This window comes from Dermacentor albipictus, chromosome 10, assembly GCF_038994185.2.
Source record: "Dermacentor albipictus isolate Rhodes 1998 colony chromosome 10, USDA_Dalb.pri_finalv2, whole genome shotgun sequence".
In the NCBI taxonomy this organism is placed as follows: domain Eukaryota; kingdom Metazoa; phylum Arthropoda; class Arachnida; order Ixodida; family Ixodidae; genus Dermacentor; species Dermacentor albipictus.
In genome coordinates, this window is record NC_091830.1 from 76,078,543 (window position 1) to 76,090,929 (window position 12,387).

At 42.6% G+C, this 12,387-nt stretch overlaps 1 protein-coding gene across 3 annotated transcripts in view; it reads right to left on the reverse strand.

Moving 5' to 3' along the window:
* Positions 1–667: 667 nt before the first annotated feature.
* Positions 668–12,387, reverse strand: part of LOC135898784 (BTB/POZ domain-containing protein 10-like) — a 242,535-nt gene continuing 230,815 nt past the window's right edge. For all 3 annotated transcript variants that reach the window (XM_065427951.1, XM_065427958.2, XM_065427966.2), the window contains 6 exons: positions 9,867–9,969; positions 9,128–9,248; positions 6,181–6,278; positions 5,623–5,722; positions 4,022–4,132; positions 668–2,301 (listed from right to left, as the gene is read on the reverse strand). In XM_065427951.1, coding sequence (XP_065284023.1) covers positions 1,877–2,301; positions 4,022–4,132; positions 5,623–5,722; positions 6,181–6,278; positions 9,128–9,248; positions 9,867–9,969 — 958 coding nt within the window. In that variant the 3' untranslated portion in view covers positions 668–1,876. The remainder of the gene's footprint in view (positions 2,302–4,021; positions 4,133–5,622; positions 5,723–6,180; positions 6,279–9,127; positions 9,249–9,866; positions 9,970–12,387) is intronic.

The window sequence follows — 12,387 nt, forward strand, 5'->3', positions numbered from 1 at the left end:
CTGGCACACACAGCATCAAGTACATGTTCAGGGTCTATTTTCCCCTATGTAGCACGTAAAAGAATAATTCTGGGACAACAGTGCCAGTTTATTACACAGCATAAACTCGATATAACGAAGGCATTTTTGTGCATGACGTAACTTCACTGAAACGAGGTTTGACTAACATTAAACAACAGTAAATTGCTATTTGGCAAATGCCACAGAAAAACTTTCCTTACTTTAGCATGACCATACAATTAGGGAAAGTCACCACTGTGCCAAAACAACCATCTAAAAGAACTAGACAATGCAGGATTTCAGTCCGCTTAATGCAAATAATCAAGCTTGGCATACGTTGAAAAGCCACAAATAAGGAAAAAGCGTTTCGAAACTTATGTTTTTTAGAGACCAAACATTATTTAAAGTTGGCATAATGTTCTCCAGAGAAACCACTTACATTTGTCTTCCCACTTTTTCCGTGGCTGTAAGAATAATTTCGAAACTGTTTTTTGTTGGCCGCAGCAGTAGGCCAGTTGGTAGGCCACGTTGCATCAATTTAGCAAAATGTCCGACTGCGAAAATAAACCTCGCAGGATTAACATGAATGCTCACAAAAGGTGTTATGAATTGGTGTTAGCGCATATGCCAGGACCTGAAAGAAAAATTTCTGCCTAATGTTCCAACACAAGGCGCACCAACTGTTTTTATTAAACACCAACTTAGGCTCGCAAAAGTATGTGCCCGCGTGTGGGACGGAAAAGAACTCTTCCCCATTCTGTTGACAAGTTTTCAAGTGCACAAAGTAACTACACCACACGTCAAGGGTGGTTCCATCTTTGTGTTACTACAATGAACAGAGAGGCACGTTGGGATGAACACATGAGTTTTAAGTCCACTCAGAGGCACTGCTGTAACTTCCTCGACAATGTGGTGCTTTCTTCTCGGTTGTTGCCAGGAATGAGGAAAATATGCCAACAGCACGTAGTAGCCATGCAAAGCACTTCAAGAGGCGCCACTGCTCAAGTAAAATAATTTTGGAGTGAAAAACTGGAACTTGGGTCGTACACTTTAGCTGACCTGAAATTCATTGCAGAAGTCAGTCCACATCCAGAACTGTCACTTCTTCGAGACACTGCACCTTACCGAGGTTGCGGCACGCTTCAAGAAAAGATGCACGCATGCAAAAAAGGACAACTGAAGCTGCACAGAATCGCTTATGCAACTTGCGTTTCACCTTATGTCCAAAAGTTCAGGGTTAAATCAGGACAACTTGGAACAAAGGAAGCCAATGCAAGAGGTCGGTGCCGCAGCTACGCAAGATGTTCCACAAGGCCTCACTCCATGTTTACACGTAACTCCTCACTGCTGCTTGCACAACTTTGGGATGGTAATACAAGATACGATGAAAAAAGCACAGAAGTAAGCCTTTACATGTCAGCCACATCTGAGAGTGTGCAACCAAAGACCTTTTCACTCCAACAGCCACGCAATGGGGCCCTTGGTCATCAGATGATCTGTATCGCAATGTTATGCTTACGTAAAGCTTCAGCACAAGATATACTACATGGCTTTTTCATCTTTACATAAGGCCTTCCTGACTGCAACACTCAACTGTGCGAGTTGCCTGAGACAAGAAAATGAACCAGAAGCAGCAGCTAACAGCATTGAACATTCTGGCTCAGCACTCACATCCTTGCTGGCGGTAAAAAATAAGCGAATCAAAGTGCTGCAGCGCAGTGCCTTGCCGAGTCCACCAGATGGTTAGGCATCTGCATTTGTGCTGTTTCACGCGTGCACGAAAACCGTGTCCTGGCACTAAAAAAACCCGAGGTGCACCACTCCTCCACAAATGCAATGTTCTTCCCAGCGGGGGGAAAACGAGCGCGCGGCGGCACTATGGCAGGTCGTCTGGTGGAAAGAGCACCGTTGGATAAGACTCCTTAGGCAGCAGCACCACTTCCTCCTGCGGCTGAGCGAGCGGCTCCTCGGCTCCGCCGACGGCGCCGAGCTCCTGCTGAAGCACGTGAACGACGACGGGCGCATTTGCAGCTAAGCCGCCGACCGCACCACCGCCCACAACTCCAGCAGCGATTGCTGCCTGGTGTATGGCCGCAGAGTTGGCAACTGGGGGAGACCCATCGGTGGCAGAGGCAAGATTCGTGACGGACTTGCTCTTGACACACTGGAAGTCGACGTGCCGGCTCTTGGCCTCTTCCTTCTCCCAGGACATGCGCAGGAAGGGACGCTGCACGTAGTTGTAGATCACCTCAGCCCGCCCACCCGGCCGACGCTTGACTTTCTCCTTGTGGGTTGGGTAGCCTGCACGCAGATGCATTGTCACCCCTTTTATTACTACTGCAGCTTGTCCAGATGAGCCTGTCGGGAGCTTATCCAACTCCTGTCATTTTATGTAAACTGGACTAACGCTACCAATTTTCCAACCTGGTCACTAAAATCCAACATTCTGCCACCACTGATTGCATTTACGTTCTCTTCCTATCTGCCTGTTTTACACTGAATGTCACATGGTCTGTGTGACTTTACTTTTCTTATTTCATCTAGAGTGCGAGCTGGTTCTTTCTTCACATCTCTCACTGTGACGTCTAGCCCATGTTTCAAAGATGCGATGGAGCAGTATCAAGGGGTGTTAGTAAAACATCAAAGACGTGGCACATCCAACATAGTATTTTGTACTATAGAGCTGAATATTCATCTGCCGATTTGATGAGCACAACAGTAATACCGCATAGACATGATCTCTGTCGTAGCGAAGCCGATGATTGTGCCGTTTCTTTTTGGGAAAATTTTTCTACGTTATTATTTCTCTTGAAGCGGGTGAATTTCGAATCAATTGCCCCAAGCACCAAAAGTGACAATTAACTGTGAAGTAAGCTGTAGAAAAGCAGACATAAGGAGCACTGTGGCTTTATATTTACTCCCAGATATCATTGCACTATGGGAACTTCTTGTGTGATGAAGACACAGTCATAGTAGACATTGACATCCAAGCAACTACAAGTGCCTTCCATAAATGCAGTTATTTTAAGACAACAGAGTAGCTAACAATGATATCGTGCAAATAAAATTCTCTATCTGCGAGCGGCAAAAGAAAAATACTCTGTATAAAACTCCAATATAAGAAGGATCATTTTTGTTTCTTGTAAGTCTGTCAATGAAATTAAATTTAGCCGTTTAGCTCTTATAGCTCGTTTGAGCTGTTTCTCTAGCTGTGTATAGCAAGTAAGGAAGGTGCAGTATCCAAATAAGCACCGTTTCTGCAATCCTCCTAAGTTTTACAATAATTAAGGCCATGCAATTCTTCACCGGTGTAATTTCCACATTTTCACAGTGTCATCCTGAGAATGAACATGTAGCTGATTGATGATATGATATGATTGATGATATGAATTCATAGCTGATCTGCATTAAATTCAAGGCTAACTAAGCGAAGTGTCACGGCTGTTGATCTGAAATACTACTTATTGCCGAAAGTGACTGAAAAATGATGTTTCACTTTTAAAACAAATAAGAGGGTATTCAATCTGTGGATCCTTGTTTAAAAAATTAATGATCTGGAATCTCTTCGTACCACATGCATCCTTTTATTTAGGTATCTCAACAAGCAACACATATCCTAGCCCCTATTTGTCCAGTATTTACCTAATTATGTGGTGAATTGGCTGGAACAACAAGCCATTAATGATAACAGGAAAAATAAGCTGAAAGGAAATTATAGTCTCACTTAACTGCACACACATCTCCTCCCGAACAGAAGTGAAATGTATGAGCATATTGAAACGGCAGCTTGCACCCTTCTGCCAAGCATACTTTCAAACCATGCACGGCAATTTCACCCATCTAGCTTTTGACTGCCATTGTTTTTTCTTGCTTTGCATTTTAATTAAACAGTAATAAAGTGTACACAACCAAACAAAAACAGCCGACTCGTGACAGCACACACCTACAAATGTGAGAAACCTATGAGCTGCACAGCGCAAATGCAATCAAATGAACAGTAAATTTATTCACCACGACCCACCTTCAATGCCAAGCCTAATTTTTTTAAGGCCGCGCTCCTTGAGCACCTGCTTGGCAACGTCCCGATTCTCTATGTACTTGAAAAAACGGTACATGGCTGTGCTGTGGATGACTGAAAAGAAACAACACGTGGAATCAAGTTTCCAGTGAATGCACATGACAGAAAAAACAAAGCTGTACCAACAAGCCCTAATTTAGATGCTACAGCAAGTTATACAGGAAGCACACAGATAAGTTCCAAGTCATTCTAGGAGCACCACCTTATATTGCTACCTATTCCAGAGCCAAACTGCCCATAACAAAAACTGGTTACAATAAGAGGCAGGCTGATTCAGCATTCAAATGACAATACTTTAGAGAAACCATCTTAACTATTTCAAAAACACAGCCCTACAAGAGTGAAACTTCTTTTGATGGCCAGTCTTCCAGTTAATCCAATTTTCCTAATTGGTTTCACCAAGTTGGGCGAAACTAGGGTGCATAATTTTAAGCTGTAGCTGGAGTCAATCAATTGTGTTGCTTGTACATCCTGCACTTTGTGAAGAACTATTGCTCCCAGGGAAGCCCGAACCCGGTCTGCTTTTAAAAAATATTGCTAAAACCAGGAAATCCTCACCAGAAATAAGCATGGTCTACTTTTTAGATGAGGGCCTCTCATGGTATTTTACAGGAGTCAATGGTACACAGGGTATCAGTGCAACACTAAAGTAAACATCATAGTTGTAAAGCAATTAAATGAAAATGCATTGCATCACAACTCGTCCAAATGCAGTTGTGGCTACATATTTAGATATTTAATGAAATAATTGAAAGTAACCAGTTTATTTCGTTAAAATAACCCTTTTATGCCAACAGCCTCCACACAACCATTATTTTTAACACTGATTTTGGCTTTTCTGCCCTCCTTTTTTTACTAGGCTAACATATTTCCTCTATTCAAGCGTGTGCCTGAATCTGATGCAGACCCTCTTTTTACGGTTTCAAAGTGGCAAAATAATATGCATTAAAATCTAACATGCACCAAATTTTAAAACAAGTAGCATGCCTCGAGTTTCACAGTTAGAAAAACCCAAAACACCAAGAATTTACTATCACTGAATGGAAATTTATTCACAGACAACATTCATTGTTGCCACTATGAGATAATTTTTTAACACTGTCTATAGACGACGTGTCCATTATGTGGCCAATTTCGTTTGATATTTGTAGACTAGTCCCCGCCTTGGCTAGTCACCGTCAATTAACCCTGCTATGAGCGCATGTATACAAAATACAAAAGTGCAAAGCGCCTCACTGGTGCTAACTTAGCATGTAAAATAACTTTAGTAATTAGTAATAAAAGCAGCATGTTGTTGCCAACACGCACTTTGTCATGTGGTGATGACAATGCCCCTAGCTCTGATCACAAGCTGTTGCCAATGCTTCAAACATTGTTGCGGTGTCAAGTCTGGTTGTAACATGCATGCTATTTTCAAATCTGTTTACTTGAAAATGCATTACAATCGGGTAGCTTATGAAAGAACAAAAGCTGTTGCATCTTTGAAAATACAGTAAAATTAATTAGACTACAAAAGGGACCAAATGCTTCTTGACTGTACTCACTTTGCGAGTGTTCTTCACCAGTCTGTGGTGGGTACTCTTCATCCCAGTCAACTGTGTCATCATCCAAGAGAACCACTATGTGACACTCCCGGTCACCTCTCTGTAGATCGGCAAGAAAAAAAAAAGAACAGACGCGATTCACACATATGCTGAAAAACGCATCTTCACAACACAATAAAGTCACAATCTATACTCAATCACAGATAATTTTTTCTATCACCAATGAAATAGATAAGAGCAAACCAAAGGTGGATATTACAGAAAACCAGGAATGACAGAATTGCTAATGCACCTCTCATATTTATGATAACTGCAGGGCTGACACAAAGGTGAACTGCATGACAGCCTGGTTGCATATATCTCTCTCAGTAATCATTCACTTTCAGGCAAATGAAGGAACAAGAAAATTTTACATAAGTTGGTCCCATACTAGAAAGAATCATGTACATTTTCTGGAACATTTAGCTTTTCTGAAAACTCAAGCAAAACCCAGTGTAACTTCACTGACTTGTACAGAGGAAATCAGCATAGCAAGAGCCAAACGGTCAAACTACTGACCTGAGCAGCATTGACCATTCTGCAGACAATTAGGTCTTCAAGGAACTTTTCAAACTGCTGGCGAGCTCCCTCATTGGAGAGCTCGTGAAGAAGGCCTCCTAGTGAAATGAGAAGCAAGAAGCAGCTGCTGAGACGTGACATAAACAAAGCAACAAATCTCGCACTTAGAACAAACACAACAATTTGTATCACTGTCGGGGGACCATTAGGTAAGCTTAAACATGCTCATCCTACCGACTGAAAGCAACTGCAAGTTGCAATGAAATATTTGCCGCATGTGGACAAACAAATTATTGCTAAGGCTAGTGTGGATTAAATGATAAAAAAATTACCGACGATTACGTTACTTCCTAATGCGAAATTTGAGCGCAGCAAATAAGCTGTTTCACCTTTTCGATAGATTGAGGCAAAGAAATCGAGCAACACATGTATGCGCTATCACAGAATTTTTTTTATTTTTCACACGTATTCCTTTAACAAAGACTCCACTAACAGTTCTTGACAGTCATGAAGGAAGCTTTGTGGTCGGAGAAATAGACTGATATATGTTCGACTTGGTACACCAATGCTTGATTCTCAAAGACGAGATCTATACAAGTGCTTCGCGAGGTTGTCACAGCCGTGGGACGCGTTATGAGCGAGAGGAACGGGATGTTCTCCCGCATAAGTGTTAGGAAATTGCTGTTTGTCTAACGGCAGCGGCAATTTCGGCTCGGGCGGTGCATATATACAGATCCGCCGCCACCGATCTGGCTCTCTGATTGCCACCGCACAGGGCGAACGGCAGCGGCAATTTCGGCTCGGGCGGTGCACATATACAGATCCGCCGCCACCGATCTGTCTCTCTGATTGCCACCGCACAGGGGTTGCATTGGAGGAGGAGCGAAGAAAGGAATTAAGTTCGAGCCGGCGCTTTGACAACCGGAGACTCGCAGGAAGAGGGGGGAGGGGGGCGGCGTGTACACCCAGCGGCAAACGATGGGGGCAGAAGCGCGCGCAGCAAGCGGACAACACGATAAAGGGAGGAGGGAAGAGATAGCAGCGACTGACTGATGCCGCTGACGCCGATAGTGAGTCAACCCCAGCTGCGGAGTTGGTTTCAGGGACAACGCCGCCGATGCCGACACAAACAATATGATACCCTCGCTTCCGCAGCGCTAAGAACCAGGTCTAGCCGTGGGAAGGTGGTCACGTATTCGTCGACGTGCCGGGGCCTACGTGAAATAACCGGCGCGTCGGCAACTGAAGAGCACCCTATCCGCCACACAAGAACAGAGGGGGGGGGACCCTTTCCTCCTCTTTCTGCATGGCGGCGACGGTGTTCTATGCAGTCACATTATCTTGACTCTCTAGCGGCGTCAGCGGCATCCAGCGGTATCAGTCGGTCGCTGCTAGCGCTGGGGGGATGAAAGGGGGGCGGAGCTGGTTACGAGGCCGACGACGCGAAACCCAGGAACGGACGCCAAAGAGCTGCGCTCTAAAAAATCACTTTTGCGAATAACATTTTCCTATCAAACCACTTGTGATAAAACGTTTGAATCACCTGCCAGCTGCTGTTATGAGTGTGTCATCTTTGCAATCCTATACAAGCATTCACTTTTGTCAAGCATTTTCTAGGCATCTTATGTGATGTTTTTTCAGTATGCCAACAATCCTGCACTACTTACCAGATGTCCTATCATGTAACCATTATGCTGTTTTGCTGCTGTACTTTATCAAATGTAATGTTCTATTTGTATTTCTTTAAAGCGATACAGTCAACTCTTGTTACAACGGCCCCTGATAATCCGACAAAAAAATGTCCGTTTTATCCGAAGTCCGTAATATCCGAAACGCCTCACTTCCGAAACTTCCGTCGCGATGTCCAAGAACTTTATTGCAAAGAATGAGTGAAGTCCAAAGTAAAAAAACAAACAAAGAGGGGCAGTTTCACCCTAAAGGCGAAGCATCGATTGTGATAGGAAATTGCACAAGTTCAGAAGCAGTAGCGACCGAATTTACCTTCGTGCTCTCTCTCGTTTCAACGCAAACTAAACGTCGAACGCGCAGCACATGCGAAGCTGCTGGCACTGGGCACACTCTGTCCTCATTGCAGATTGCTTTTAAGATACGGGGCCCACGCAGTTAACAGCAGCCACTGGAGTAGATCCCCCCTGTGCCTCGCGCACAAGAGACGGCGTGCTTCCGCACTGCTTTCCTTCCTCCCTCGTGCGTAAGATGTTGAGCTGTGATCGTCGGCAGACCCTTGCAAGTCAGTTGCCAGCCCTTGTCGAAGGCAAAAGATCGTTTTATATGCTCAATTGTGACAAAAATTGTCGCTAATTTCATCCACTGTAGCCAATAACCCATTGGAGCACGGTCTGTTAAAAGTGAACTTCATTGCATTAATAAAATAGGTAGAACAAACTAAGGCTGAAATGTGGTCCATTATATCCAAAAGTCTGTTGTATGCGGGTTCGTTGTAACGAGCGTAGACTGTATCTTGCTTTGCACTATTACAATTGCCTTTACAGTGTGCTTCTTTCAGATCTTGCTGTTTGCTTTATTTTGTATTTCCTTTGTGTATATGTTTAACGAATAACTGTATTGGACTGTAGAAAAAGAACATTTATTTGCATTAATGATTTCCCTGGGAATTCCATAATCAGCATTGGCTTCTGCATTATGTCCTTCATGTAGTCTATAAGAGGCCCCACATCAGCCTTGTGCTACAGGACCAATTTCAGTACACTTACATGTAATGTACCTGTTACTTCCCTGCTATCAAGAAATTTCAGGAACAACAAAAGGCGTATGAGGATACTACTTTGGGACACTTTTTCTGTGTTGACAAGGTTAGGTTATCTGCCAGCTGACAATGCTTATGCACGCATAATATGAAAGCATGTGCTATTAATAATATATAAACAGGTAGGCTATACTGACAGACAGAGTGGAGGTTACATACTGAGGTTGTGGCACTTGACAGTTTGGGCATCAAACGGGATGAGAAGATAGTCACACGCTTCTCGCAGTTCAGGCACCGTAACACTTGGAGGGCAGTAAATGACGCCGGTCTTGTAGTAGTCCTTCAAGAGAAGAAAAAGAAAAAGGTGTGAGGTGCCACTGCGACGAGCAGTTACCTGATCAAATAAATTCATTTTACCATGTGCTTTTTAACCTTGCTAGTCCTAGGCTTTAAATCTCTTTGAAAACACAGCTTTCCAAAACATTTCAATACTAATGCCCCTATGTGACTATTTTTAGGCCCAAAGCCATAACACAAATCATTAGCATATCATATAAAGTTAGCCTGATCTGTCCAGGACAATTTCCTTCAATTTTAGCACGAACTGGAGCTTACAGCTGAATAAAAGAACTTTTGCAAACACTGCAAAATTTTACTCAATGATGAAGGTACTGCTGAGAAACGAGCTCAACAGCAGCAAGTTTCTGCCGAAAAACGACAACAAAATATTTGTTCGAAAACAGCTACAGCATGAAAATAAGGACACCCTGTCATTGTTTTAAGGTGCACATGACCGATGCATGTTTGCAAAAGGGCAGTATATACTAAGCAGCAGCACCACCACCACATTACGTACACTATATACATATTCCCTCTGGTAAAAAACAGTGAGATTACTTTTAAATCTTTATGGTCACCCAGTACAATGAACAAATAAACACGGCAATATCGTGCTTACCAGTATGGCTCTGAAGACGGTTGCAGACAAGCCTTCAGCCACCTCGTACTCTCCCCGCTCATTGGGCCTAGTGATGTTGTTCTCGAGTGATGAGCCAAACATGCTACAAACAGGGAACGCCATTGCGAAACTCAATGTTCTATTACTGCACAGGCAGACCAGTCAGAACTATGGAATGTATGAACAGCTTCTTTTGTATGACTAACAAGATGAAGTTAGCAGAAAGAATTAAGCAACTCACTGCTACATTTGAAGAAAAAAAGGTTATTGTACACCTTTCTACACTCAGAGAGCTTTTAAATGCTATAAAGAATGATCAAATAGCTTTTGTGATGTTACTTAAGCTAGTACTAAGTATGCACACTGCTGTGTGTAAAGGAAATAACCCCATGTTTTAGGCAGCCTTCTAATTCATGATACCTTGCAAGCCCGATAAAACATACTGAGCACGAGGTGTTACCAGGGTGTCTACCAAGTTGACATATCCAAATTCCCAGAGTTTTCCTAGTTTTCCCCAAGTCATTGCAAGATTCCCTGAGTGAAATAGAAATTTGTTTCGTGTCAAGATGGACACCATGACGCCCGATGCAAGCATGTTAAGAAATAAACTTAATACAGTTTGTATAGTAAGGGGTAGTGGTTATAAAAAAAAAGGCACAAAACAGAAGGGAGGAGTTAGTAAAATGCACAGCGAATAAAATGGCTTCGAAAAAACTGGTAAAACCCATTGCAAATCAAGTTGAACATCCTCAAATACCAATAAAAAAAGATGTATACAGAAGCAAGTATTTTCAAATACTATTTCTATGAACTAACAGCAAGCTCATTGTATCAGGCCCGAACTTTGTCGCAAGTGATATTCTCTCTTAAGTCAACTTCAGCTGTCCTGACATACCATCGGCCTGTGCACAATGTTATTGGGCTTCACTGCTTTAAATAGTTTATTTTGGTTCAGATTAGGCCCACGGCGCAACTTCCATGTGAGCCAACACTGTTTTTTGAGCTCAAGCTCCTTTAAAAATGTGGTTGCATGTTTCCTTTCCCTTTCATTCCTCAATGCATCGGTCTTTTCTGTTCCCATCCTCCTGCCACTGCGCGTTCAACCTACGGACCATTTGAAGCATCCTCTTGGTCAGGTGCACAGTCAACATCCAATTTTTCGGACTCCCTAGGGGCCACGGAAATGTAAAAAAAAAAAAGATCGGGCAATGTGAAAAAATGAGTCCATGTCTTTTACTGTCCTTAAGGGGAAGCTTTAGCTCGAGTGCTCCTATCTAAATACATGTAATAGGAGAATTCGTTTTACTTGGCAACCACTGCACCAAATTTCATAATGTTTGTTGCATTTAAAACAAAAACTTAAAATCTAGTGACTTTTGGTTTCGAATATTTTATTTACGTCCCCAATTTTATCAGGACATATCACAAATTTCCATGAAACTATCCAGCTTACAAATCTGTAATTCAACAATGAAAAGTGATATCACAATTATTGCATCTAACAGTACATCTAAACTGGACAGAACTGATATGTTACACATGAATCTAAAAAAAATTCAGTAATAGAAAAATACAGCTTTTGCAGAACCTTTGTACACAACATAAATTCACGTAACATCCAAACTGATACATCAAATTTGTCTGCTTTGAATGATCTAATAGGTACCGTTTACAGAACCGCGATATCTGTTCTTAATGCAGATTTATAAATTTGTAAACTTCGTGCTTCTACTTCTTAAACTTTTTAAACTTTTGAATTTTTAGAAACACTTTTAATAAAATTCAGAGACTAAATAAAAATTCTGCTTACAACAGTCGCTAGAATTTAGCTTTCTCTCTCAAATATAACAAATTTCATTAAAACGTATGTTCCAATAACTCAGTAGGCTGATATTTGTTTAAACCCGTGTCACTCAGTGGTGCGACTACGAGACTTAAAAGCTACCTTATGCTTTCTAAGCAACATGGTTTAAGGCACATGTGTTGAAATCTGCTTCTTGTTAACCTTATTGATGCTTTTTCTTTCTCTATTCATTACATCAAGGAGTTTTACAACTTCTACCACCACCACCATCATTATTACATCTTTCCATTTACACGTTCCCCATTTTCCTGCTTTTCCTCCTATTGCAACAGCAATTCTATGGACGCTCCAGTAGAATTCCTGCCATCACCACAATATTCCACATAAAGCCTAAGTGCGACAAGATCACAGCTGTGCACCATGTGCTGTAGGTGCTAGAGAGAGCCAAAAAGGAAGGCAGCCTTGTGCGGTGGCATCTTGCATGCGCAAGGAGGAGAGTGGCTACTGTCTTTTCGAGCGCTGTGTGTGTCCCTTTGTGTCTTCTCTTGTGCCGTCTTTGAATCGCGCTACCATACTCCCCTTGAAGGTGTGCTTAAAGATGAGCGGGGAGGCGAGCGCACACTTGATGAGGGGGGAGGGGTAGGAAGAAGCAGGCGTTTCCTCTAGTACATGGGCGGCTACGAATAGCACAGCTGAGCGCGACTGCGCACGCCCTAC